Source organism: Stegostoma tigrinum, chromosome 9, assembly GCF_030684315.1.
Source record: "Stegostoma tigrinum isolate sSteTig4 chromosome 9, sSteTig4.hap1, whole genome shotgun sequence".
In the NCBI taxonomy this organism is placed as follows: Eukaryota; Metazoa; Chordata; class Chondrichthyes; order Orectolobiformes; family Stegostomatidae; genus Stegostoma; species Stegostoma tigrinum.
In genome coordinates, this window is record NC_081362.1 from 21,460,215 (window position 1) to 21,484,106 (window position 23,892).

General features: G+C 38.2%; 1 protein-coding gene across 12 annotated transcripts in view; it reads left to right on the forward strand.

The window, feature by feature from the left end:
- Window positions 1-23,892, forward strand: part of map4k3a (mitogen-activated protein kinase kinase kinase kinase 3a) — a 229,454-nt gene that overhangs the window by 161,888 nt on the left and 43,674 nt on the right. For 7 of the 12 annotated variants that reach the window (XM_048536080.2, XM_048536081.2, XM_048536082.2 and 4 more), the window contains 6 exons: window positions 7,851-7,889; window positions 8,177-8,233; window positions 9,963-10,005; window positions 17,923-18,094; window positions 19,758-19,879; window positions 22,097-22,138. In XM_048536080.2, the coding sequence (XP_048392037.1) occupies window positions 7,851-7,889; window positions 8,177-8,233; window positions 9,963-10,005; window positions 17,923-18,094; window positions 19,758-19,879; window positions 22,097-22,138 (475 nt within the window). The remainder of the gene's footprint in view (window positions 1-7,850; window positions 7,890-8,176; window positions 8,234-9,962; window positions 10,006-17,922; window positions 18,095-19,757; window positions 19,880-22,096; window positions 22,139-23,892) is intronic. The other 5 variants (XM_059648404.1, XM_059648406.1, XM_048536085.2 and 2 more) reach the window with 3 other exon arrangements.

A 23,892-nucleotide genomic window follows, 5' to 3' on the forward strand; every position in this document is an offset into this window, starting at 1 on the left:
CCGATCTATCCTTTCTTTATAACTCAAACCTTCTATACCCTGCAACATCCTGGTAAATTTCTTAAGCCTCTGCATCTTTAAAAATATCCCTCTTGTAACTGGGTGACCAGACCTGGACACGGTACTCCAGAAGAGACCTCACCAATTTCCTGTACATCTTCAACATGACTTTGCCGCTCTTATACTCAATGGTCTGAATAATGAAGGCAAACCTGCAAAATGCCTTTTTAATCACCAGTCTATATGTGATGCAAACTTCGAAGAATTATGTACCTGCACGCTTAGGTCCCTATGTTCTACAACACTACCTAAGGCCCTGCCATTAATTGTAAAAGCCCTATCTTTGTTTGTTATACCTAAATATAATACCTCACATTTATCCATCTGCCATTTTTCAACCCATTGACCCATTGATCCAGATCCCTTTGTAATCTTAGAAAACCTTCACTGTCTACTATGCCACCAATTTTGGTGTCGTCTGCAAACTTACTAGCCATGCCTTCCATATTCTCATCCAAATCATTTATATAAATGACAAACAAAAGACAACCCAGAACCGATCCCTGTGGAACACTGCTGGTGACAGGCTTCCAGTCCAAAAATCAATTCTCCACCACCACACTCTGTCTCCTGCCTTTACACCAGTTATGCATCCAATTGGCAAGCTCACCCTGAATCCCATGTGATATTTGCCAGCATTTGGCCCAGATCCCTCTAAACGGTCCCAATTCGTATCCATCCAGATGCCTTTTACCACCTTTACCACCTCCTCCAGTGGCTCATTCCAGACATACACTACCCTCGGCATGGAAAAGTTTTCCTCAGTTCCCTTTTCAAATCTTTCCTCTCTCACCTTAAACCTATGTGCTCGGGTTTTAGACTCCCCTACCCTGGGAAAGACAGTGACTATTCACCCTATCCATGCCGCTCATGATTTTTACAAACCTCGAAGGTTACTTCTCAGTCTCTGATGCTCCAGAGTAAAAAGTCCCAGCCTATTCAGCCTCTCAAACCCTCCAATCCCAGCAACATCTTTGTAAACCTTTTCTGTGAGAGCTTACATGATTCCTTTGTTCCATGTTTTACACAATCATTAATTTTGATTCATAACACTTGCATTTAAAATGACGTATAGCTGCAATATCTATAGCAGAGTGGAACTGACTGAATTGCTTTTATCAGAAAGTTGGTATAGGCACAGTGTGTCAAGTGGCCTTCTGTGCTGTATTAATCTATAATTTGAAGAAAAAGTATTGCATATATTGAACTTGGGAAAGAGTGACCTTTGGGAAAATGTAGCCATCTGTTCTTCTTGAGAATGAAGCAAGAAAGCCAGATTTTTACAATTACTTTTAGCTTGCCTATAATTAGGAATGGGAAAAAAAATGTTGCATTATATTCTAATTATTGAACCTTGGACCTTGTACCAAAATCATGGTGTAGTTTCTTGGATTTTAATTTTGAAAGTGTTCTAGCTTCGGTATTGTGTTCATGGTGAGCTGGTACAAATCCACTGTCCTAGTTACAAAAATCAAAGAAAATGCAAATCCTCAAGATACAAAATGGGTTCCTGATTGCTGTTGTCCCATGCTGAAAACCATTTTCATCATAGTATTTTGAAGATTGTCCAGTAGGATGGTAAACACAGTGTATAGATAATCTAATCTAGTGTTTAAACTGATTTCACACACACCAATCAAACACTCATGTCAAGCAATTGTGTCTAGATGCCAATACACAAACATTTTTTGAGAATTTATTTCTGGCATAACTGGCTGCAAAATGTTACAGCTTCAAGCAAGTCAGTACTTTTTAATTTAGAATTAATAAAAAGTAACCCATTTGTAAGGATTAGACTAGAAACCAGTAAAAGCATTGAATCTTGTCTGCCCATATAAATGTATTCTTAATCTTTAGCAATAAACAAGTATAGATTTCCCAATTTAATAACTTCAAGGCTGTTGACATGGTTCTATTATCTTGTTTTTGGACTGAACAATTCATGAGCAATTACTTAATCTATCAATTCGTTTTATCTATACTTTAGTTGGTAGTTCATCATCAGATATTCTTTCATCAATGTAGCCTTGTCTGTCACTCTGTGCCTTCAATAACCAATGCTATTACTATTTTGGTTCCACTGCATTGGAAGCTTGCAATTGGAAAGATTTTGTGCCCTCTGACTTTATTGTGCTCAGAGTGGTTGAATCCCAACTTATAATATGTTGTGTCTTGAATCCAAACGACAATTACTTTTGAAGACAATTGTCCTGAACTTGCTTCCTTTGTTGTAATTTCTCCATTGACTGTATGTCCTAATCAGAAGTCGTTCCTCCAGATCCATTCTGGTGTTCAAAGCTAGCCCTGGAAGATGGGTTTTCTTTTAAGTATTCCTTTTCAATTTTGATGTCTCTTTGATAACTGTTAAACACTAAGTTGGCCCAGATTTTGAATGTTATTTCTACATCTGGGGAGACTCTTGTAGCACACTTGCTTACGAATAGGGTACAAGCAATAAATTGTCTGACATACTGACTATGTTCAATTCTAGCCACTGACTGTTCCCATATATGTTACTGTCAATTTGTTTTCCAATTTTAACATCTGTGATTATGAATGAATTTGTCTATTTCTCTTAAACTCCCAAGTGTGTCATTCTACATGTTCTCCTACTACCAGCATTCCTATTGAATTGAAATGCAAATTAATTGCCTCTGAATTTGAAGTAGCAATTCTTAGTCTCTCTGTTTTATCTTTATTCTGTCAATGTTAAAAAGCTTAAGTAGTAAAATAGGGGGCATTGGAGTCTGTCATTTACCCCTTGGGCCCATTTTGCCATCTGTGAATTCAGGGCTAATCTTTGACCTTAGTGTATCTGTATACCTCTTTGGCATATATCCCTAATGCCTTTGATTAACAAAATACTATCAATCTCAGATATAAAGTTAATATTCTACTTATCACCAGCTGTAGTTTGTGCAAGTGTGTTTCAAATTTCTACCACCAGTTGCATTTGAAATAATTCCTAACTTCACTCCTAACAAAAGCTGGCTGTAATTTTTAGGCTCTGTCTCCTATTCCTTTCTGCTCAGTCAACAGAAATAGTTACTATTTTTAGCCAGCGGCCATGTCAATTTCCCTTAATACAGCAAACTTCTTATTGACCAGCACCTATGGGACCAGGAGTGTACCACTTGACTACATCTTTCAGTTGATCAAGAGATTCACGTAATCAATGTAAAAACATACACTAAGTAATGGAAATATGATGCAGGGGATATGCACATCACTGTTTTACTTTATTATTTAACTGATTTGTGCAACTTTGCTTTAAATAAAACTTACGACAGACAGCCTTCTAACTCACACCCTCAAGTGATTACTTGGACGTTGTGGAGATCATGATATTGCAGTAAACTTCCTGTATTTCAGGTATATAATTTTTGCCAGTTTATCAAGAGTCCTGGTTCATAAGATGCCACTTAAAACAAAGTTTGCTGTATTTTATAAACTTTGATCATAACACCCATTGACCGTAAGTTCCAGGGAACACAGTGCTAGTTGATGTAATCTCTCCTTATACCTGAACTCCAGGAATGGTTGTTATTCTGATAAATCTGTGCTGCATTTCCTTTAAGGCTAGTATGTCTTCTGAAAGGTGTAGTGGCCAGAATTGCTGTCTGTTCTAAATGTGGTCTAACCAGCACGATGTATTACTGTAGGATGGCTTCTGCACGCTTGTATTCTAGTTGTCAAATTATAACAGTTAAACCTTTTGATCATTTCCTGTACTTGTCCACAGTATTTTAATTACCTGTGTACATGGCCAGTTTATGTAATCTAATCATCTCTTGTTAGTGTACATATTTTCTATTTCACTTTCATTAGTGAATCTATTCTAATTACCATTTTGAAACTGAACTTGCTCTGGAAGCATTTGCCCAGCGCGGCTGATTGTTACAGCATTTATGGAGATTATCATTGTTTCTGTTTCTGCATATGGGTGTTAAAAGCAGTCATTTGATTACTGGTTTTATTAGTATTATGTAAAAATATGTATGTCCTCGCTCTTTCATGCTAATGTTATTTCTAATGCGAAATCTTCATGATTTAGGGATAAGTTCTTGCTATTTTTTCTCCTTAAAGGAATTGACATTTGATTGTGTATGACCTCTAGTCTTCAGTGCACCCTTTAAATTATTATTCTCCATTAATGAGGGTTGGCAGGCTCATCAGTCTCCTGTAGGCACATCACAGTTGTATTTGATCTCAACCTTATGCAGCACATTCCACTGAGTGTTTTCCAAGCTCTGTTGGATCATGATCTGGAGCATAAATCCTCACCACTGTGGTTAAGATCACCTAGCTCAATACCCTCAAGTCTGTAATCTTTCATTCTGTGTGCCTCCTTGCATGTTATTATCACTAATGTGAGCTGTTGAGCAAAGCCCTTTATTTCCATAGCTAACATTTATCCGTCAGCCAAGGGATACCCAAAACAAATAATATGGTTATCTCTGCTTTGTCGTTTGTTGAACTTTGTGCATGCAAGATGGTTGCCACAATGCCATGATGACAACCATGACTGCACACTATAAGTACTTTGTTGCTATAATGTGCTTAGATAGCAGTGAAGGTTGTGAAATTCACTTTGAATATATTTTTGCATCTGGAGTCCGATTCTTGAAGTCTGTAAGGGGCACATGCTCAATATATGTAAAGGTTGAGATACCTAATGAGTTGTCACAATGTAAATTTTTACATTTTGTAAGCCCAGTTTTTGGTCTCATTGTAAGGTAAATTATCTTGTGGTTTTGATTATCAATGGTGATCCTTCAGAAATCAGAATATGAAAGAATCCCAATCAGAAAGAAAGGGCTACGTCTTGACTCAAGACCTGAGTTGTTGATCACGGGAGGACAACCTCCGACTGGGCTGTACCCTTTATAAACTGGTTAGAAGGCACCAGCCTGACAGTATCAATGAGGTTATTTACTTAGTACTATTGCTGGTGGACCTGAGGCAGTCCTGGTAATCTGTTGGAGCACAGCAGGGTGAATTGTTGTGAGGACCTTAAATTCCCCTTGAACACTAGTCTATAGTGCCATCCTGAAAGTCATCTGAACATGCACATTGACAAACATGGAACTCGCTGCTTCAGTGAAAGTATTTCACTCATTTGAAGTGTCCCAATCTGATTCTGTATCTACAGTTGCTCTACTCCCTTTGCAGTTCACTTCTTGGTCATTTCCTTTCAAGACTGGAAAAAAAAACAAAGTTCTCCCTTTTCAAATTAAGCTAATATCAACTAACAAACTCATCACTGAACTGCTTGTAGTGAATGAATATTTCTGTTTTGACAACCATAGGAAGAAACCTAAAACTATATAGTCTGGCCAAAGCCTGAGTGCACAGCTTTGAGAATTGCTTTCTCTGACTATTTTACTGTATTGGCTGTACACTTTAGCATTAAATTTTCTTAATTCTATGCTCCACAGAAGCTGGAGAGATTACAGAGTGTCTACAACAGTGGGGAGAAAATTTGATTAAGTACGTTAGCTGGCACAGGAGTCATAAAATGCATTTGCTTTTTGCCTTGTTCAGTTGAGGAAAGCAGCAAACACACCAGTCATGTGATCTGCTCAGCCTCATTGTATCATGCAGCCTAGTGTGAAGCATGCTGTTGATTGCCTGCACATTTAGCAGGGGACCCAAGCGTTTACATTGCTAGTGCGCCATACAGCTAGTCATCATCTTACAGCACCTTGCCACACTTAAAAAGGAAGTGCATTGAGGTTGCAAATTTGTTGGAACACTCTTGAAGTCTTGAATTCTCTATACACTGGGAGAACTTAACTTAAGAAGTGGAAAGAAAGAAAAAGTTCATGTTTCCACAGAGAGCCTCTGTGGCACAGCTTGACAAGGAAATCTGAGCACTTGGATTGGGGGTGACCTGAAGGTCTGGTTGTAATCCAGGAAAATGTTCAGTGACATCATACAACCGGCCAAATCACTGTGCCTTCAAATACCATCATCTATTCACTGCATCAGCAATATCCTGCACTGCTTAATACATCACAGCCTTTTCATTCATCCATAATCAATTAGGATTCTTATCTAACATTCAGATGTTGGTATAAGTGAAAGCAAAAATGTGTACATTTGTGATTCCATGCATCTAGTTCTTTTTGCATCAGTAGCTGATTTCACTCTCTGGCCCACTTATGATTGTACTATTAACTCACCACTTTAAAAACAAGATGATTCCTTATTAATTTAGTTCAACACATTAAAATACAGTGTTCACATCTGATTGATTTGAGCCCAAAGTTCCGATAGGAGAAATGGCATCTGTGACATTACAGATTGAGAGAAATGGGAGTCCTGTTTGTTGATTATCTTGCCTTGATGAGGCATTAGAGTGATGTTTAGCACTCGTCCAAAGTTTTTAATTGTAGATCACTTGTCAGTTTCCTTTTGAATCTAAAGAGTGATTCCATCACTATTTTCTCAGTAAAGCCAGAATTGAAACTCTACTTCCATTTTGCAAGACGGTGTATTTTGCATGGAATCATTTTAGGACGTTTGTAGTTATTTATATTTCCTTTGACTCTCAGGTGTAAGGCAAACCAGTAACTAAAAGTCTATGTAGCCACATGACTGCTGTCCAAAGAACAAATTATGGATCATTCTACCTGTTAAATAGCTGGTCACTGGCATTTTATTAATTAATTAATTTTGCATACAAAGTTGCAACATGGCGTAATTCTCAAATACTAAAAATAATTATCCAGATTTTATTGCAGCACTCAGCAATGCTAATTGCAGATTGGTTGTAACAGTAGGTCATCACTATCCCTTCTGAAAGTTGACTGTCTTCATCTGCACTTGTACAAACTTGAGAATGCACAATGAAGGAGATAGAAGGACCGTACCAGCTAGGTTTTCATCTTTAAGTAATATGTCACCTCCCCACATGCTATTCTTTATACTGTATTTGTGTGACTTGCAGGGATATAATTATTTTTGGGTGATGCTTTAATTCAAATCAAGTGAAATTGGTACAAAACTTTGGCTTTATATGATAAAAGAAAATCACGTGACTCCCACTTATTTGTGTGCTGTCACATCTTTATTTAAACAAAGCACTTGATTTTCTCAAAACGGAGAGGATCCTTCATCTGCCTCAATTGCCAGATTTTTATTTCCTTTTCAAAATCATACTATTCCAAATGATTTAATTGATAAGCATACTTTGCCACTTTGATTCTCTTTTAAGAAGTCAGCATTTTAAATTCCAGTTTAGACATTTTGTTTGAAAAAGTGGACTCTTGTCTTAAGTCACTGTACTATGGTAAAGGACATTATGAAATGATAAATTGAGAAAAAATCCATTATCTGTCCTTGGATATGTTCAGTTTGTTTTAAGAAAAAGAACTGCCCAGTTGACTTAGTATTGTTGAAAATCAAAATCTAGTGTGTGCAGGCAAATTATATTTACATGATCAGCTAGGTAAATTAATTGTTTACGGTCAGTATTTTCTCCAGTAAAGATGAATACTCACATTAGTCTGAAAAACATAGTAAATAGTTGCATGGTGTATTATATATTACTGAAATATAATAACACTTCTGATATTCACACCACTCTTGGGTGTTCATTTGAATTTCTGCACGTTTTTTGATATCTATATTATCCATATAAAGTTTTCCAGTACTGTGTAGCAACAACATAATTGTGCTGTTTTTCCTCTTAAGTTTGGTTCATATGTATTCGAAAAGTGTATAATTATGTGCTACTTTCTGTGAAGTTTAAAATAAGCCCTTGTTTCCTGTTTTAAAATTCCAAGGAGTCTTCTAAAATCAGTAGAAGAGGAACTGCATCAGCGGTAATTTTTCTCTTGTTACCTTTCGTAAAGTAAAAACCCTCCCTTAGCATTTTCAAAAAGAACGTAGTGGCCTAAAGGTAACATTTACTTGTCATATAGATTTTTTACAACTCTAATTTTCCAAGATTGTAGCTATCTTTTTATTAATAATAAAAAAAATAGAATACGTAGAGTTGAGCTCCATATAGAGCAAGCCCCAAAAGTAGTGCATGCCAGAGTTCTGTTCTTTAGCTGAAATTATTCCACTGAAATCCACTGAGCCATAAGTACCTTATTCATCTCCATAGGGGACACGTGGCACATTTAGATGATGATGATGATGGTGATGATGATGAATCTGAACAGTAAGTCTTTTCTTCTTCTAGTTTAGCTGAATTTGGTTTTACTTTGAGTACTATTGAAAATATAAGTCAGAATAAAATCTGCATGACGTTCTGCAATCTATCTAAATTCAGACCAGCTAAACGAAAGCATCCTTTTATGATTCATTGTCATCCTGCTTGGTGACTTTTTTTGTTCTTGTAGCCTTGAGATACATTAACTGTACTGCCATTGAGAGCACTCATTATTTTTATTTTTAAGGTTTTCTTTGCCATAACCTCTTGATAGCTGAATTAGCTTGACTGCTTTTCATGTATAAAATGCCTCTTCAAGTTCGTTTTTCAAAACTTATAGAATGCATGTGTTACGTAGTTGAAAACACTTGACCCAAAACATCATGAAGTGTATCTTGGGTTGCCAGTATCATTGCATCATTTAACAAGTGTTCGATGTTTTTTTTAGATTCCTGTGGATACTTTGGAATGTAAGGGTTCAGAACCCATCTCATAATGACTGGATAGTGACACTGTTGATTTTTTTAAAAAATGAAACAATATTGACATCTAACGCAAATTGTCCCATTATCTGAAGTACCCACAAGTATTTAGTAATTGTTTTGCATCATGTAATCATTCTCGTTGTGATAATATGATGAACAAGCTTTAAGATAAAAATGCTTAACCTGCAACAGATATACAATAGTCCTGTGGTAGGCAACAGGGCAAGACCCGATTAACTGCTCTGACAAGCTTTCTTGTATCTGGAATGAGGTGAAGTAAAAATTGACCTGAATACTGCAATTTTTGTGAACTTTGAGGAAAATTTAATCCAAAACTGCCCTTCAGCGTGACTGATTCGGATTGATTTTAGGTTCAACATTGTGGATGTAGGCTTTTTCTATCTGTTCTCGTTTCTAAGTGATTTATAACAACCGAAATCTTCTACTCGGTTGTTGTGGGACTTGTTCTGAATTTAGCTATTAATAGTCTCCTCTTGGAATGCAGCAGGGGATGAGACTGTTTTGTAGCACAGGAGCTTGGGTGATGTCTGAACTTGCGTCAAGTCTTGTGTATGGTTTTTAAAAAGAAGAGATGTTTGGTTTTTTTAATGCTTTTCAAGAAGCACTAGGACGTTGCAATTTGCTTCACTTAATAACACTCAAAATTGTGCCACTGCAATATAGAATCATTGAGGAACTCATTTAATAAAGTACTTCTGCTGTCAGAAAGAAATATAAAAAACATTGAAAATACTTTTTACAAAATCAGGTATCCACAAATTGCATTTTCTTAATGGCTGATACATGCACAAATAAGGAAAGCTGCTTTGTGGAATTTATTTAGGTAAAATTGGCAATTTGTTGTGTGCTTATAACAAAATTTTGCATTGTATAAAAATTCAACTTTGATTTTTGTACTGCAAAGAAAGGACAGATAGTCAATGAAGACAAGAATTTTATAGATAAAGCAGGTGAAGCGGAGGGGCAAGTATTTTTACCAAGTGCAGAACAGAATTTAGCATTGCCAATAGTGTCTGTGCTGGTGTAACTGGAGTTAGTTGTTTATTCTTTGGAGTGGAATTTTACCAAATAGCTCTTTTAGGAATTGCACTTAGCGCAGGAAATTTTGAAGTTTATTCTCACGCATAGAGTCCTCAAACGGTGGTAAATATTTGGGACTTAAGATGTGTAATCTATTGTGTACAATGCATAGGGTCATATTTTTACCTAATCATTTTATTTTGTATCTGTAGCTCAACAATGAAACCCAGGATGCCACCACCTCTTCCACCCAAGGTAAATTGGCAAAATTTGTGTACACCACCTGTTTAAGATGACTGTCTTAGTTTACAATTTATGGGATTCCAAAATGGGAAAAAGTTGCTAGAATCGTCATGCTGTCATTGCAGCTTCGTAGACATGTTTAGTGAGCAGGTTTGAAAGCAAAATAATGAATATTGCATCAATGATACTCATATGTTCTTGTAATATAATTTACCTAAATCTGTACATTGGTTTAAGTGGTTATTCTTTGTCTGAATTTGATGTGAATGAAAATGTTTCATCCTGTGCCATGGTGTAATTGAACTTGTGTAATCAACTCAAGACACCATTTTGTGTACTGCTGTGTTTCGTAACAAAGTTAGTACATGTCTCTTCACAAGTAATGGATACATTTATATAGCAGCCCTTTAGATTCTACATGGAAACAGAAGTGGATTTTGGATTGAAGATGAGTTGGAAAGAATGGTAAAAGTAGGATGTTTTGAGAGACATTTTGAAGTAATTGAGGATTGCAGCAGGACAAAAGAAGTTTTGGGAAAGAAGTCTGAAAGACTTAACTGTGATCTGAGAGTGAAAGATGTATGGCCTGGTTTGTATGACTGGAGAAAGTTGCTTATATAAAGTGGTATCAGCCTGAGAGTGGTTTGAAGATATGGGTCTTGATTGTTACTGTTAGGGACATTCTATGGTATGGGCCAGTGCTATAAGAAATGCACGAAAGCTTGGTGTAGTTACCATAGAGGCACAGTAGGAAAGGTGACAGAAGCGGAATAGAACCCCTCTTGCGATAATGTTTGATGTGATGCTGTAAACAAAATAAGGATCACAATTAGTTGGTTGTACGTTGTCAAAGAAAAATGTAAATTCATAGAATCCCAACATTGTGGAAACAGATCCTTTAGTCCAACAAGTCCACACTGACCCTCTGAAGAGCATCCCACCCAGACTCATCCCCCTTCCCCCTTTTCTCTAACCCATCAATTCTACCCATCTTGGACACTATGGCCGGTTTAGAATGGCCAATGCACCTAGCCTGCACATCTCTGGACTGTGGGAGGAGACCGGCGCTTCCAGTGAAAACCACGCAGACATGGAGAATGTGTAAATTCCACATACACAATCACCCAAGGCGGAAATGGAACCTGGGTCCGTGATGCTGCAAGTGCTAAGCACTGAACCACTATGCTGCTGTTGAACGTATTTGTTTTGCACTCTGAGGACAGAATTACGATAGTACTAAATTGCATAGGGAACAACAACCTGAACTTTGAGCTAAGCCCACATTTGGCTCATATCCCTCCAAACCTTTTCATGTGCTCATCCAAATATCTTTTAAATGTTGCACCTGTAGCTGCCTCCACCACTTCCTCTGGATGTTCATCCACACACGAACCACTATATTTTAAAAAAAAATGCCCCTCATGTCCTTTTTAAAACTTTCTCCTTTCACCTTAAGAATATACCCTCTAGTTTTGAATTCACCATCCCCCAGGAAAATTCTATTTCTCTATGTCCCTTATGATTTTATAAACCTCTATAATGTCAGCCTTCAACCTCCTAAGCTCCAGTGAAAAATGTCCCAGCCTATCCGGCCTATTTTTATAACTCAAACCCTCCATTCCCAGCAACATCCTGCCAAATCCTTTCTGGACCTTTTCCAGTTTAATGATACCCTTTTTATAACAGTGTGACCAGAACTGTACACAGTACTGCAGACGAGGCCTCACCAGTGTCCAGTCCTACCTCAACATGACATCCCAACTCCTGTACATAATAGTCAGAGCAATGGAGGCAAGCATACTAAATGCCTTCTTAACCACCCTGTCTACCTGTAACAAAAATTTCACAGAATTATGTACCTGAACTCCTAGATGTCTCTGTTATAGACATGGGGAGAATATGCAAACTCTACACAGACAGTTGCCCGAGGGTCAAGAATTGAACCCGGGTTCCTGGCGCTGTGAGGCAGCAGTGCTGATACCTTGCATTTATCTAAATTAAACTCCATCTATCACTCCTCAGCCCATTGACCTAATTGATCAAGATCTCTTCATAATCTTAGCCTTCTTCCCTGTCAGCTATACCACTAATTTTCAGGTATCTGTAAACTTACAAACTACACCTCTTGTATTCTCATCAAATCATTTGTATAAATGACAAGCAAAAGTGGAGCCAATACTGATTCCTGTAGAACAACACTGTTCACAGGCTTCCGGTCCGAAAAACAACACTCCTCCACCACCACCCTCTGTCTTCTCCCATCAAGTCAATTTTGTGTTCAATTTACAAGTTCACCTTGAATCCCATGTGATCTAACTTAAATGAGTCTACCATGCAGAACCTTGTCAAAGGCTTCACTGAAGCTCATATGAGCAACGTTTACTGCTCTGCCTTTATCAGTTGTTTTTTGGTTACTTCTTCCCAAAAAAACTCAATCAAGTTTGTGAGACACGATTTCCCTCGCACAAAACCATGTTGACTATCCCTAATCAGTCCTTGCCTCTTCACATGCGTGTAAATTCAATCTTTCAGAATCACATTCAACAACCTACCCCCACCTCCAGTTAAAAATGATATGAATATTTCTGCTGGGGGCCCCACAATTTCTTCCATAACTTCCCAGAGGTGTAGCCAATGTAAGTGAACCAGTGGATGTAAATTCAGACTTGACAATAAGTGCAATATTGTTAATATAATCATCCTTGTTGACAATAACTGTTCCAGTCCCATTGACTGCCTTCCTCTCATTTTCCGATGTCTCTGGTGCCTCAAATATATGTAAATAGCATCTTGTATAAGTAAGAAATGCCTTTGGTTTTTTATTTGTTCTCCATATGCAAAGACTGTGCAGAACTGAGTTGCTTTAGTGACTATGTTTGTGTATAGAGTCACAGATGTACATCATGGAAACAGACCCTTCAGTCCAACTCATCCATGCCGACCAGATAGCCTAAGTAAATCTAGTCCTATGTGCCAGCATTTGGCCTATATCCCTCTAAAGCCTTCCTAGTCATAAACCCTCTCATATTTTGCTGTGGGATCCCTTTTAGACCTTGTTGATGCTAATTCTTTTGGTTTCCAAGAGAAACACTTTTTTGGAATTATTTTTCACCTCTTACCCTTTGCACATTTCCAATTTGAGGATGATATGTTTGCTATTTGTGTCTTTGCAAATGTGTGTGAGAATGTTCTTACACATCTTAATGGACTCCATCGATGACTCAATTCATCTCCGAAATAGAGCAGTTTAACAATCTCCCAATATGCTCATTGAGAAATCTGTTAATGGGTTCTCTTCTACTGTCTACAGGCCTACTGTTGCTGGTCAGTATACATTTTGGGATTCTTAGAATTTCACACAGTACTGAATTGGCCTGAGCTACAACCTCATAATTGAGCCCAAGCTAGGTGCCTACTATGCAAGTCTGATGCCAGAATATGGCTTATCAGAGCTATTCTGCAGGATAATGGCCACCATGAATAAGCCATTCCTTGCTGTTTATGATGCAGAGCCCTTGAGTAGGTCAAAGGTTGCCAGTTTCAGTCCTGAAAAATGTTCAGTCTACTTCAGATTATCTGGCGGTCTCAAATGTTTGAGTAACACTTGAAGATAGGTATTTCACGCTATTACTCAGCAGTAAACCTGAATGGGACTCATCATTCATAGGATGCTGCCATTAACCTAAAAACTTTCTGCCTGTCATTTGAATGTGTAGAATACAAATGTGTGCCAGTATGGTACTGGATTTGTCAGCCTAATGCCCCAACAACTGGTGGATTGTAACAAACAGCATATTGTTTTTGCCAATCACAAAAAGACTGTATATTGGCTGTATTCCACCAGCCTGCATTTGCAAAGCTCAGAACGTGTTGTCCAAGATTAAATGTGTTTCTGTGCTTGGATAGCACTTACGAACCAATCCTGATTGTGCTAATAATTGCACCAACACTCAATTGAGCATTATGATCTCCAAAGGAATAAATATTGATGAGTATTGGATCTATAAATTTTAGAAGTTTATGGAACAGAAGGATGCAGTTAGATTACCAGATCACAGTTATTAAAAAGGTGACCTTCCAGTCAAGTAGGATGCTGATGTCTTGTGAAACAGGGAGTTAATAGGTTTGAAGTTAGAGCTATATGATTGTTGGCAGAAATAAAAAAACACTTTTATTTTACCAGTATTAAACCAAAGAAAAATTAAATGTGATGACTGAGAATTTGCTTATCATATTAGTATATCAAAATTGTAAGATAAAATGAGAGTGAATTACATCAAAGTTCCAAAGTAATTGGAATATGAAGTAAGATTGCAAAAGTGAATGAGAAGGGTTGGGCAAAGGCATTAATTAAAAATGGAAGGGAGGCATGGTTGCTACACCATCATAATTAATTATGCAGTGTGGCATGTATTGTATATGCCAATACTGTGAATTTTTTTCCCTTTATTCATTCACGGGATGAGGACATCGCTGGCTCGGCAGTATTTATTGCCCATCCCTAATTGCCCAGAGGGCAATTAAGAGTCAGCCACATTGCTGTGGTTCTGGAGTCACATTTAGACCAAACCAGGTAAGGATGGCAGTTTCCTTCCCTAAAAGACATTAGTGAACCAGGTGGGTTTTTCCCTACAATCGGCAATGGATTCATGGCCATCATTGGACTCTTAATTCCAGATATGTATTGAATTCAAATTCCACCATCTGCTGTGGCGGGGTTCGATTCTGGTTCCCCAGAACATTATCTGGGTTTCTGGATTAACAGTCCAGCAATAAAACTACTAGGCCATCGCCTCCCCTAATTGCCAGGATTGCACCCTTTATGAAAATGTTCTACAATTATTGAATGGTTCAACCAGAGAAAAGGTAATGCTGTCACTGTAGATTTCTCAGCACTAAAATCAGGGCTTATAAAAAATCATTTTCCATGAAGATAGCACTAAATTGAAAAATATTCATTCCTTGTTTAATGCAAAGTATGTAAATTAAGTTTTTGAATCATTTCCGCTTTTTAAAATTGTCTCTGTTGCCTTGTTCTCCTGAGGATATGAATTATGATTGGTATAATTGCATGACTACATTACTGTGCTTTGGTATCTTGGCCTTATTTAATATCTTATGCCTTTGGGCCTAGTTTCTGGCAATTGGGACAATTCTATTCTGTCCTCGTGTCCTTCCATATACATACATTCACTCAATGTTGTTTATGCACATGTAATCTTTTGTGCATTTGGACTTGCATTTTCTGCATATGCAAATTTATTCTCACGTGTTTTTATTTCTGTACTCTATTGCACCTGTTCTGTCTACACACTTATTTCTGAAATTTGTGTGAACACTTTATAATTGCACTCAGTGTCTGCCTCCGTATGCTGCCTTGCATATGTTCATTTACACTCCACACCTTCATTCTAGCATACAGATCATAGAATCCCTGCAGTAATGGAAACAGGCTTTTCAGCCCAACAAGTCCACACTGACCCTTAGAGCATCCCACCTAATCTACATATTTCTGAACACGATGGGCAATTTAGCATGGCCAGTTCGCCTAACCTGCACATTTTTGATCTATGGGAGGAAATCGGAGTACTCGGGGGATAGCCACGCAGACACGGGGAGAAAGGGCAAACTCAACACAGACAGCTTTCAGAGGATGGAATTGATCTTAGGTTCTTGATGTTGAGGCAGCAGTGGTAACCACTGAGCCACTGTGCCACCCATAGGTCTTATCCCCTTTTCTTGCACACTTTCATTTTTGTGATTGTGTATGCTTTCACACTCATTTTCTCTTTCTGCCTTAGTTACTGACATTCTTTGTCAATTCACATAACTAGTCTTTAATGAGACTCTTGTCTTAGTTGCTTGTTCAATTACTTTACAACGCAATATTTAAAGTGTCGTAAATGTAGATGATTTTATTAAATAGTGGCAAAATGTTCACAGTTCTTTTAAGAAGACGACATGCATGTCCTTTCCCAACCTCAGGATATCCAGAGCACTTTATAGCCTATGTAATATCTTCTGAAGTATGCTCATTGTCACGTCAGAACAAAGCACCCAGTTTGAATGCAACGTACTTCCAAAAACTGCAATGTTATATTGACTAATTAAAAATCTTTTTATGTTGTTGATCAAAGGGTAACTATTGGCCAGGATATTCGGAAGAATTCCTCTTTTGTTCTTTGAAACAGTGTCATTTGATATTTTACATCTATCTGAGTATAGACATGCCTTGGGTGTTAGTGGGCCTCTGTGACAGGGTATCTCATCTGAAAGTTGTCTAGCACCCCTTCAGTTAGTACATTGGAATGACAGCCATATTTTATTTTGCTCAAGTATACTTAATGCATAAAATCAGTTACTGCAATGCCACAATATCTGGAATTACGCCAGAATGTTAGGAAGAAATCAGGAGTTGAGTACTGGTTGTTTTGGTTACTCATTGTTTGGGATATTGAGGTCAGGCTTAATTGGAGGTAGCTGATTAAGCATAGACCAAACTTGAAATCATTTGATATGTATGGCTGAACCTCAAGAATGATCATTCATTTGGAGTATTTGAATCATTGTAGTGCATGTTAGCTATTAGTTGACAGTTAAGCTTGAAAAGTACATGAACAAAGTGGTAATTTTGTGTTGTATGACGTCCCAAGGAATCTATTCAGATCAGATCTACTAACTCAACTGGACATTGTTCGGTGCTATAGGTCTGGCAGCTGAATTGTATTCAAACTCAATGTTGACCTCCTGGCCAATGATCCTCTTTCAATGAAGACTGCAGGAGAGCATGCTGGAGCAGCAACAGGCATACCTTAAAAAAGGGGGTTGAGTCAGGGTGGCATACACTTCAGAGTTGGTGTGGATTTGTTGGGCTGATTGGCCTGTTTCCTCACTGGACGGATTCTATGATTGGTTGGATTCCACCAGGCCTCATGGCTCCTGACATTGTTACAGCCTTGGTTGAAGAGTGGACACAAAAACTGAACTCAAAAGGTGACATGAGAGTGAAAGTCTTTGATGCTCAAGCAGCATTTCATGGAGCGTGATATCAAGGAGCCTTAACAAAACTAGAATTAAAGGAATCTCTGAACTGGTTTGAGAATTAAGTAGCACAGAGGAAGATGGTTGTGATTGACTGACTGAGACCAGTTATCTCAATTGGAAGGATGTTGCTGGGAGAGTCTCTTAAGGTAGTGTCCTGAGCCCAGTCACCACCACTTATTTCATCAGTGAGCTTTCTTTCAACATAAGGTCAGAAGCGGAGGTATGCACTGACGAAAATGTAATGTTGAATGCCATTTTGTAACTCCGGACATGCTAAAAACAGTTCTCATCTTTGAGACTTCAGTAACATTGTGGCTTGGGTTGATCAGTGGTAAGTAATATTTTTACTATACAAGTGGCATGCAATGACTATCTCCAACAACAGAAAGTGTAACCATTTCTTCATGACAGTTAATGGTATTGCCATCCTGGGTGCTTGCTGCGGACCAGAAACTGAACTGGAACAGTCGTTTTCAACAATTGGTACAAGAGCAGGTCACCAATTACACTCCCATCTATTGAAAGAATTTTAAAAATCTGTTAGCGTAAGCAGCGATTTTCAGATACCTTTTGCCTTCAACACAGGCCCATGAGCAATCTGTGGTGGTTGTCCTTTGTATGATAATAGCTGGTAAATGTAGTTCATAGTTCTAACCATCCCACTGATTACTTATCTTAAAAATCTTTTAGCGTTAACAGAAACTGATTAACTGAGTCATTTTGAAACCTGCATTCATTCTTTGCTTAAGTTAAGAGAATAATAACAGTAAATGTAAAAATATCACACCAACAAGATAGCACCAGCCTTATAGAAATTTGATAGATTTTAAAACATTCAGAAATTCCTGTGTTTTTAAAAAATTATTATTCTTTTATTATATTTAGCCAAAGTCAATCTACATACCACAAGAAAACAGTTATCCTGAGGAAGAGAATCAAGGCACAATCAAGAGATGTCCATCTGACAGCCCTGTACGACCAAGCACACAAGTGCCACCAAGACCTCCCCCTCCTCGGTTACCTCCCAACAGTAGTTACGTCAGGACCAGCATCTTGGGTAATGACAATGAGATAAGAGAATACACAGTATGGAGCTGGAGGAAGACAGCAGGCCAGGCAGTATGAGAGGAGCAGGAAAGCTGATGTTTTGGGTCGGGGCTAGAAAACTTAGGAATGCAAACATATAAAATACGAACAGGAGTAGACCATTTGGTGTCACTGGTCTGCTCCTGACCTCAATTCCACAATTCTGCCAATGCACAATAACCTTGTCCTTTTGACCAAAAAAGGAGCCAATGTACTTCTGTCTTAAAAGAATTAAATAACCCCACTTCCACTGTTTTCAGTGGAAGAGGATTCCAAAGACATACAACCCTCAGAAAGAGTCCTCCTCCACCATCATAATTGGGAACCCCTTATTTTTAAATTGTGAAGAGAATTAGAATTAAGTTTTATTGTCATGTACTCAAGTACAGGGATACATGAGTACAGTGAAAAGTGTACAAAGTTGCCATTTCTAGCATAGTCTGAGGTACAAAGGTGCCGAGGTACAACATCTTGTGTATAAGTTAGAAAGATAAAGAAATGAAGTTAATAGTTCAGCACTACAGCCCTTCTAAAACGGATAAAGAGTGGAAAAAATTTAAAGCAGGTGGGTCTGCCCCGGGCTTCTCTGGAAGTCCGCACGAGGCTTCACTGTGAGACCAGGAGCTTCAGAGTGTTTTAAAGACATAATGGAATGTGGCTGAGCGGGATGTACATGCTTTTAAGGCTTGAACAAAAAAGTCCGAAAATAATGAACTTTTTAAAAGAAAAGAAAAATTTATAAGGCACAACAAGTGGATTTTATAAATTCTACTTAGCTCATTAATCTACAAAATGTATATGTCATAAGAAGTAATCCAAATGTGCATATTTCTTTTTAACTTAAATACTGAAAGATTTAAAACCAAAAGTGTTGGTTCCCATTCTCCTACTTTTATTAGTATATACTTCTGGGACAGAAGAGTTATCCTTTTAAAAATACTTGTGCCTTTAAAGAGACGTGTTTAAATCTTGTTCCATAAAATATTGCCATGTTATATTCTGTAGTCATAGTCATACATCTGCTCACAGGTGCAGAAGCTACTGGTTTGTCTTCATTCTGAATTGAACATTGGTATGTTGATCCATTTGACGTTGGGAACATAGCATTGCCACTTCTGCTTCCAGTCCTTGCGCTTTACCCTACTTGATGTCAAGACACTTGGTTGATGGTGAATATGTTCTGGAAATTGCTGAGCTATTTTTGGAATTTTTGCTTTTCTGAATGACTGCTGTCGCATTTTGCAGCAGCATTGGGTCATGAATAAATAATCAGGGATAAAATAGAGCAAAAAAACATCCAGTGAGATGAGAGCAGACGCATTAAAGCTGGAAAGTTCTGTTCATCTTAACCACTAACACGAGTCTCAGCTACTCCATTTTTCTGGAACAGAAATGAAGCTGTGCTATAATCTGGCAAGTGGAAGATTCCCTTGACAGGTTTTTCTTTTTGAAGGCCCTGTCAGTGATAAGGTACATAGGCAGGTAAACAGTAAGTGGCATTGCTTGTTGTCAGACACCTTTTTAAAGTTTGTGACTAGAGGGTTCAAGCTACTTGTACGATGTAGTTTTATCTGTTTGTGTTTTCAGGACCAATTCTATTAACATTTTAATACTTTGTGTACTTTTCTGTTCAGGAAATGGAGTGAACTCAATTCAAGTGAATGGGGAGAAAGACAGCAGTGCTCAGCAACTGTATGAAAACAGAAGCAGTTATCCACCAGGGCTTCCTCCACGGAAAGACAAAAAAGATCTCCCAGTGAGGATTCAATTTACTTTTTAATGTTTCTGTTATATGCTATAGCTAATGGATTTGCGCTTCCAGTCTTTGTAAATATAATTCTTATATTGTTGCAGCATATCATTTCTCGCCTTTCCCATTAAGGGCGAATGGAAGGGTAACCCTTAGATGTACACCAGTTTGGTGTTATTTCTGTGAAAGGCGAATGTAATTGTTTGAAATTGTCCCCCCCTGCATTCATTTCATTCAAGTTTCATTTTCTATCTGGGCTGTGTGGTTGACTTCTTTCACTAGTTATCCCTATTCTGTAATTGGTTGGTTCAAGAATGCTGTTTTTTTTTCCCCTTTGGCATAAAGCTTTTGCTGTTTCCCATACTAATATGGTAGCATGTATAATTATTGCAATTCCCATCCCATGTGAAATACATAACAGCCTGTCAACTGGCCCAGTATAGATGGGTAAATTTTGCCTTTTCAGTTAAGGTTGTAATTCTGAGCTGGACTTGAAGTATTGTACCATATGGTTTAAACTTTGACTAGATTGTCAAATATGCACGCTGATGAGTTTGGAAATTCCAGCCCACTGCAGTGATCTCCTCTTTGCACATGTGCACAGCCCACTTGTCCATCTGTCCCAAAACCACTACTTGTCAACTTTCAGTCTGTAACTCCTACTTGTTCAGGGATGCTCAAGGACTGGTTTCTTGCCATCTGTTTTCCCACCTGACAATTGGACAACATGTCAAGTTTATTCATTGCTGAAATAACAGAATTACGTAATATCCTCCTATATGATTTCAGTGTCCCTGGCCTTTCTAGGTTTTCCCTGCACTTCACTATCTCCCTAAAGACATGAACCAGATGTGTTTTTCTTCTGATAATCAATGATGGTTTCATGGTCATTAGTGAGCTCTTAATTCCAGATTTCATTTTTTGTTTTAATTGAATTCAAATTCCAGCATCTGCCATTGTATCATTTGAACACAGGTCCCCCAGAACATTACCTGAGCTTCTGGATTAATAGGCCAGCAATAATCTTGTTCATTCATGGGATGTGGGCATCACTAGCTGTGCCAGCATTAATTGCTCATCCCTAATTTCCCAGAGGGCAGTTCAGTCAACCACATTACTGTGGGTCTGGAGTCACTAGGTTAGATCAGGTAAGGATGGCAGATTTCCTTCCCTAAAGACAAAACGTGAACCAGTTGGGTTTTCCCTGACAATGGCAATGGTTTCATAGTTGTCATTAGACTGTTATTTCCAAATTATTATTGAATTCAAATTCCACTATCTGCCATTGCAGGATATAAAGCCAGGAACCCAGAATGTTACCTAGATCTCTAAATTTTAGTTTAGCGATAATACCACGAGGCTATTACCGACCATTCAATAATACCACTGGTCCGCCACCTTTTCTGTGTTTAAGGTACGCAACCTGAGGGACTGCCACAGTTTCCAGTTCCTTGCTTTAATATGGCTGAACTGCCTTGGACAATAACCTTTCCCCATTGTGGCTCTGTAGCATCGGCCCCAAACTTTAGTACATCCATCAGCATGCCCTGATCCTTGTGATGTGTCAATCTGCAAAAGTTAATCAAGTTGCAATTTAGAAACAGTGGGTCAGGAGAGATGATGAGGTAGACTGTTTTACATCTGCTTATTATTAGAAATGGGCAGTTTTTTCGGGATGGTGTTGCTGTGGACTTGTGGATGGGGTATAGGGAGGGGTCTAAACCTAGATCTCTGTGAACAGCAGAAGGAACAACGCAGGTGGGTGTGCAATAATTTGTGGGTGATTCTATGGTCTTGGCTAGGTAGCTACGAATGGAGCTCTGGTGAAAGCAAATCTATCTGGTTGAGCTGGGATAAAGAAGCATTGGAAGAAAGTAATATAATCAACTGTGTCAAAGGTTTGTGAAGGATGAGGAGGCGAGTTTACCATTCTGACAGTCACATGGCATGTATTTCATGACCTTGGGACATTGTGAGGTAAAGAAAAGCAAGCTATGTAATAGATCATAAGAAAACTTATTAATGATAAGGAATGACCAGATTTATTGAATGCCAGTTGTAGTTGCAGACTTTATTGTAAAATTAGTTCAAAAATCTGAGAAGTTTCATGAACTTTTACTCTTTGAATACTGATTACTTTGATCGCTTTGTCAGAGAATAATTTCATTTTCTAATTCCTGACCTCTATTTACATATTTTTCTTTCCCTTATCTCCCCTTACAGAAACCTATTAGCAATGGTCTTCCTCCAACCCCAAAGGTGCATGTAAGTATTTAAAAACTTTTGTGATCTGACCCAAGATTAGTTTATATTATGTCAAATTAGATTCCATCAATTTCTTTATTTTACTAGACGGGTGAAATTTGGAAAATCTCCTCAGAGTCAAATTCTGAGAGTGCGTGAGCTTTGTTAGTAGTGTTTATATTTTGACTTCCAAAAGATTTCTCTGATCATCAGAAAACATCTCAAATGTTTTGGTTTTGATTGTTGATACTTAATTGGCCATAACATGCTGCAGCCATTCGGCCGAAGAAAGATTGGGACACAGTGGCATTGTGGTAATGGCACAAAACCCATGGACCCAGGCCCAGGTTTTGGACATCGGTTGATTGAGGCAGTACTTCATTGTCAGAGGTTTTGTCTTGTGGCTCAGATCTTAAACCAAGGTCCTGTCCTGTCCCTTCTGTGATCTGGAGATAGAAAATATCAGAGCACTGTTTCAGAGAAGAATGGAGGAGTTTTTAAAAATTTTATAATGTTCCTTGGTCAACATCAAATATCAGATTATCTGATCATTATTACGTTGCTAACTTAGAGAATTTACTGAACGTAAATTGTCTCATTGCCTGCAATCACAGCACTGTGCACTATCAAAAATACATAATTGATTGTAAAGTGCTTTGAGATGCCCACATAAATGCAGGATTTTCTCTTTCTTGCTATACGTTTACTCTAGTATACAAGAATAGTCCATTTATGTGCAATTTTCACCTTTATCAGGAATGCCGTGTATGAGATTTTTCTTCCTCAGTAGAGGGGTATGCTGAGCAGTTTGCTGCTATTGAGACACACAACAGCACCACGAGATCCAATGAGCTGACTTACACTTGTGGTGCACCTGACACTGATGGCCTGATCTTTTACTAAAGAGGCAGGAACAAACATTGTGTACTTGTCCTCCATCTGCATAGACTCTTCCATGCAAAATATTTGTGCTCATAATCACAAGTGTAAATCAAGGAGTCTGCACTGCAAATCTCTCCCCCCTGTCATTTTTTCAAGGGATATGTGGGTTACTGACAGGGCCAGTATTTATTGACCACCTATAATTGCCCCATTAGACTTAAGAGCACTGCAGTGGATTTGGAGTTGCATGTAGGCTAGATCAGTTAAGAATGGCAGATCTGCTCCTGTAAAGAGCATTAAACACTAGCATTTTATTACGGAAGTTTATTGAATTCTATCTGCCATTTCAAGATTTAAATCCATGTCTTCAGAAGCTTAGCCTGGGGTACTGGCTTACAACACCAGAGACGTTACCATTACGTCACTTTTGCCTCAACCACAAAATGAACAGACAGCTGTAGATTTAGATTAAGATGCCCCCTGTCTCCCTCTATTCCCTGTCTCCTTCTCCCATCTGGGTTCTGTTTCTGGATTGGGAGTAGGTAAGCCATTTTCAGAAGCACTTGAAAATATTAAAAACCATATATATAAGAAAACTTGCTAAAGACTGATGTCATGGTCTTCAGCTGGAGATTTCAAAGGGAAGAGGGCCTTCACCTGGAATATACCATGCCGGAAAAGGATTTGGGCGTATACTTGAAGCTGAAACAGGTTGCAGACGACAGGAAAAAAAATCAATCTTAATGAGATTGCTCGTGAGTCGAGCAGCCGCCTTTTTATTCTGCTTGGTTCCAGTGTGTATTTTCTATCGTGCTTGGTGCTGCATATAATTTATAATACTGCAACAGGACACACAGCTGAACAATTCTGTTTGTGTTAATTTTCCACAAAAT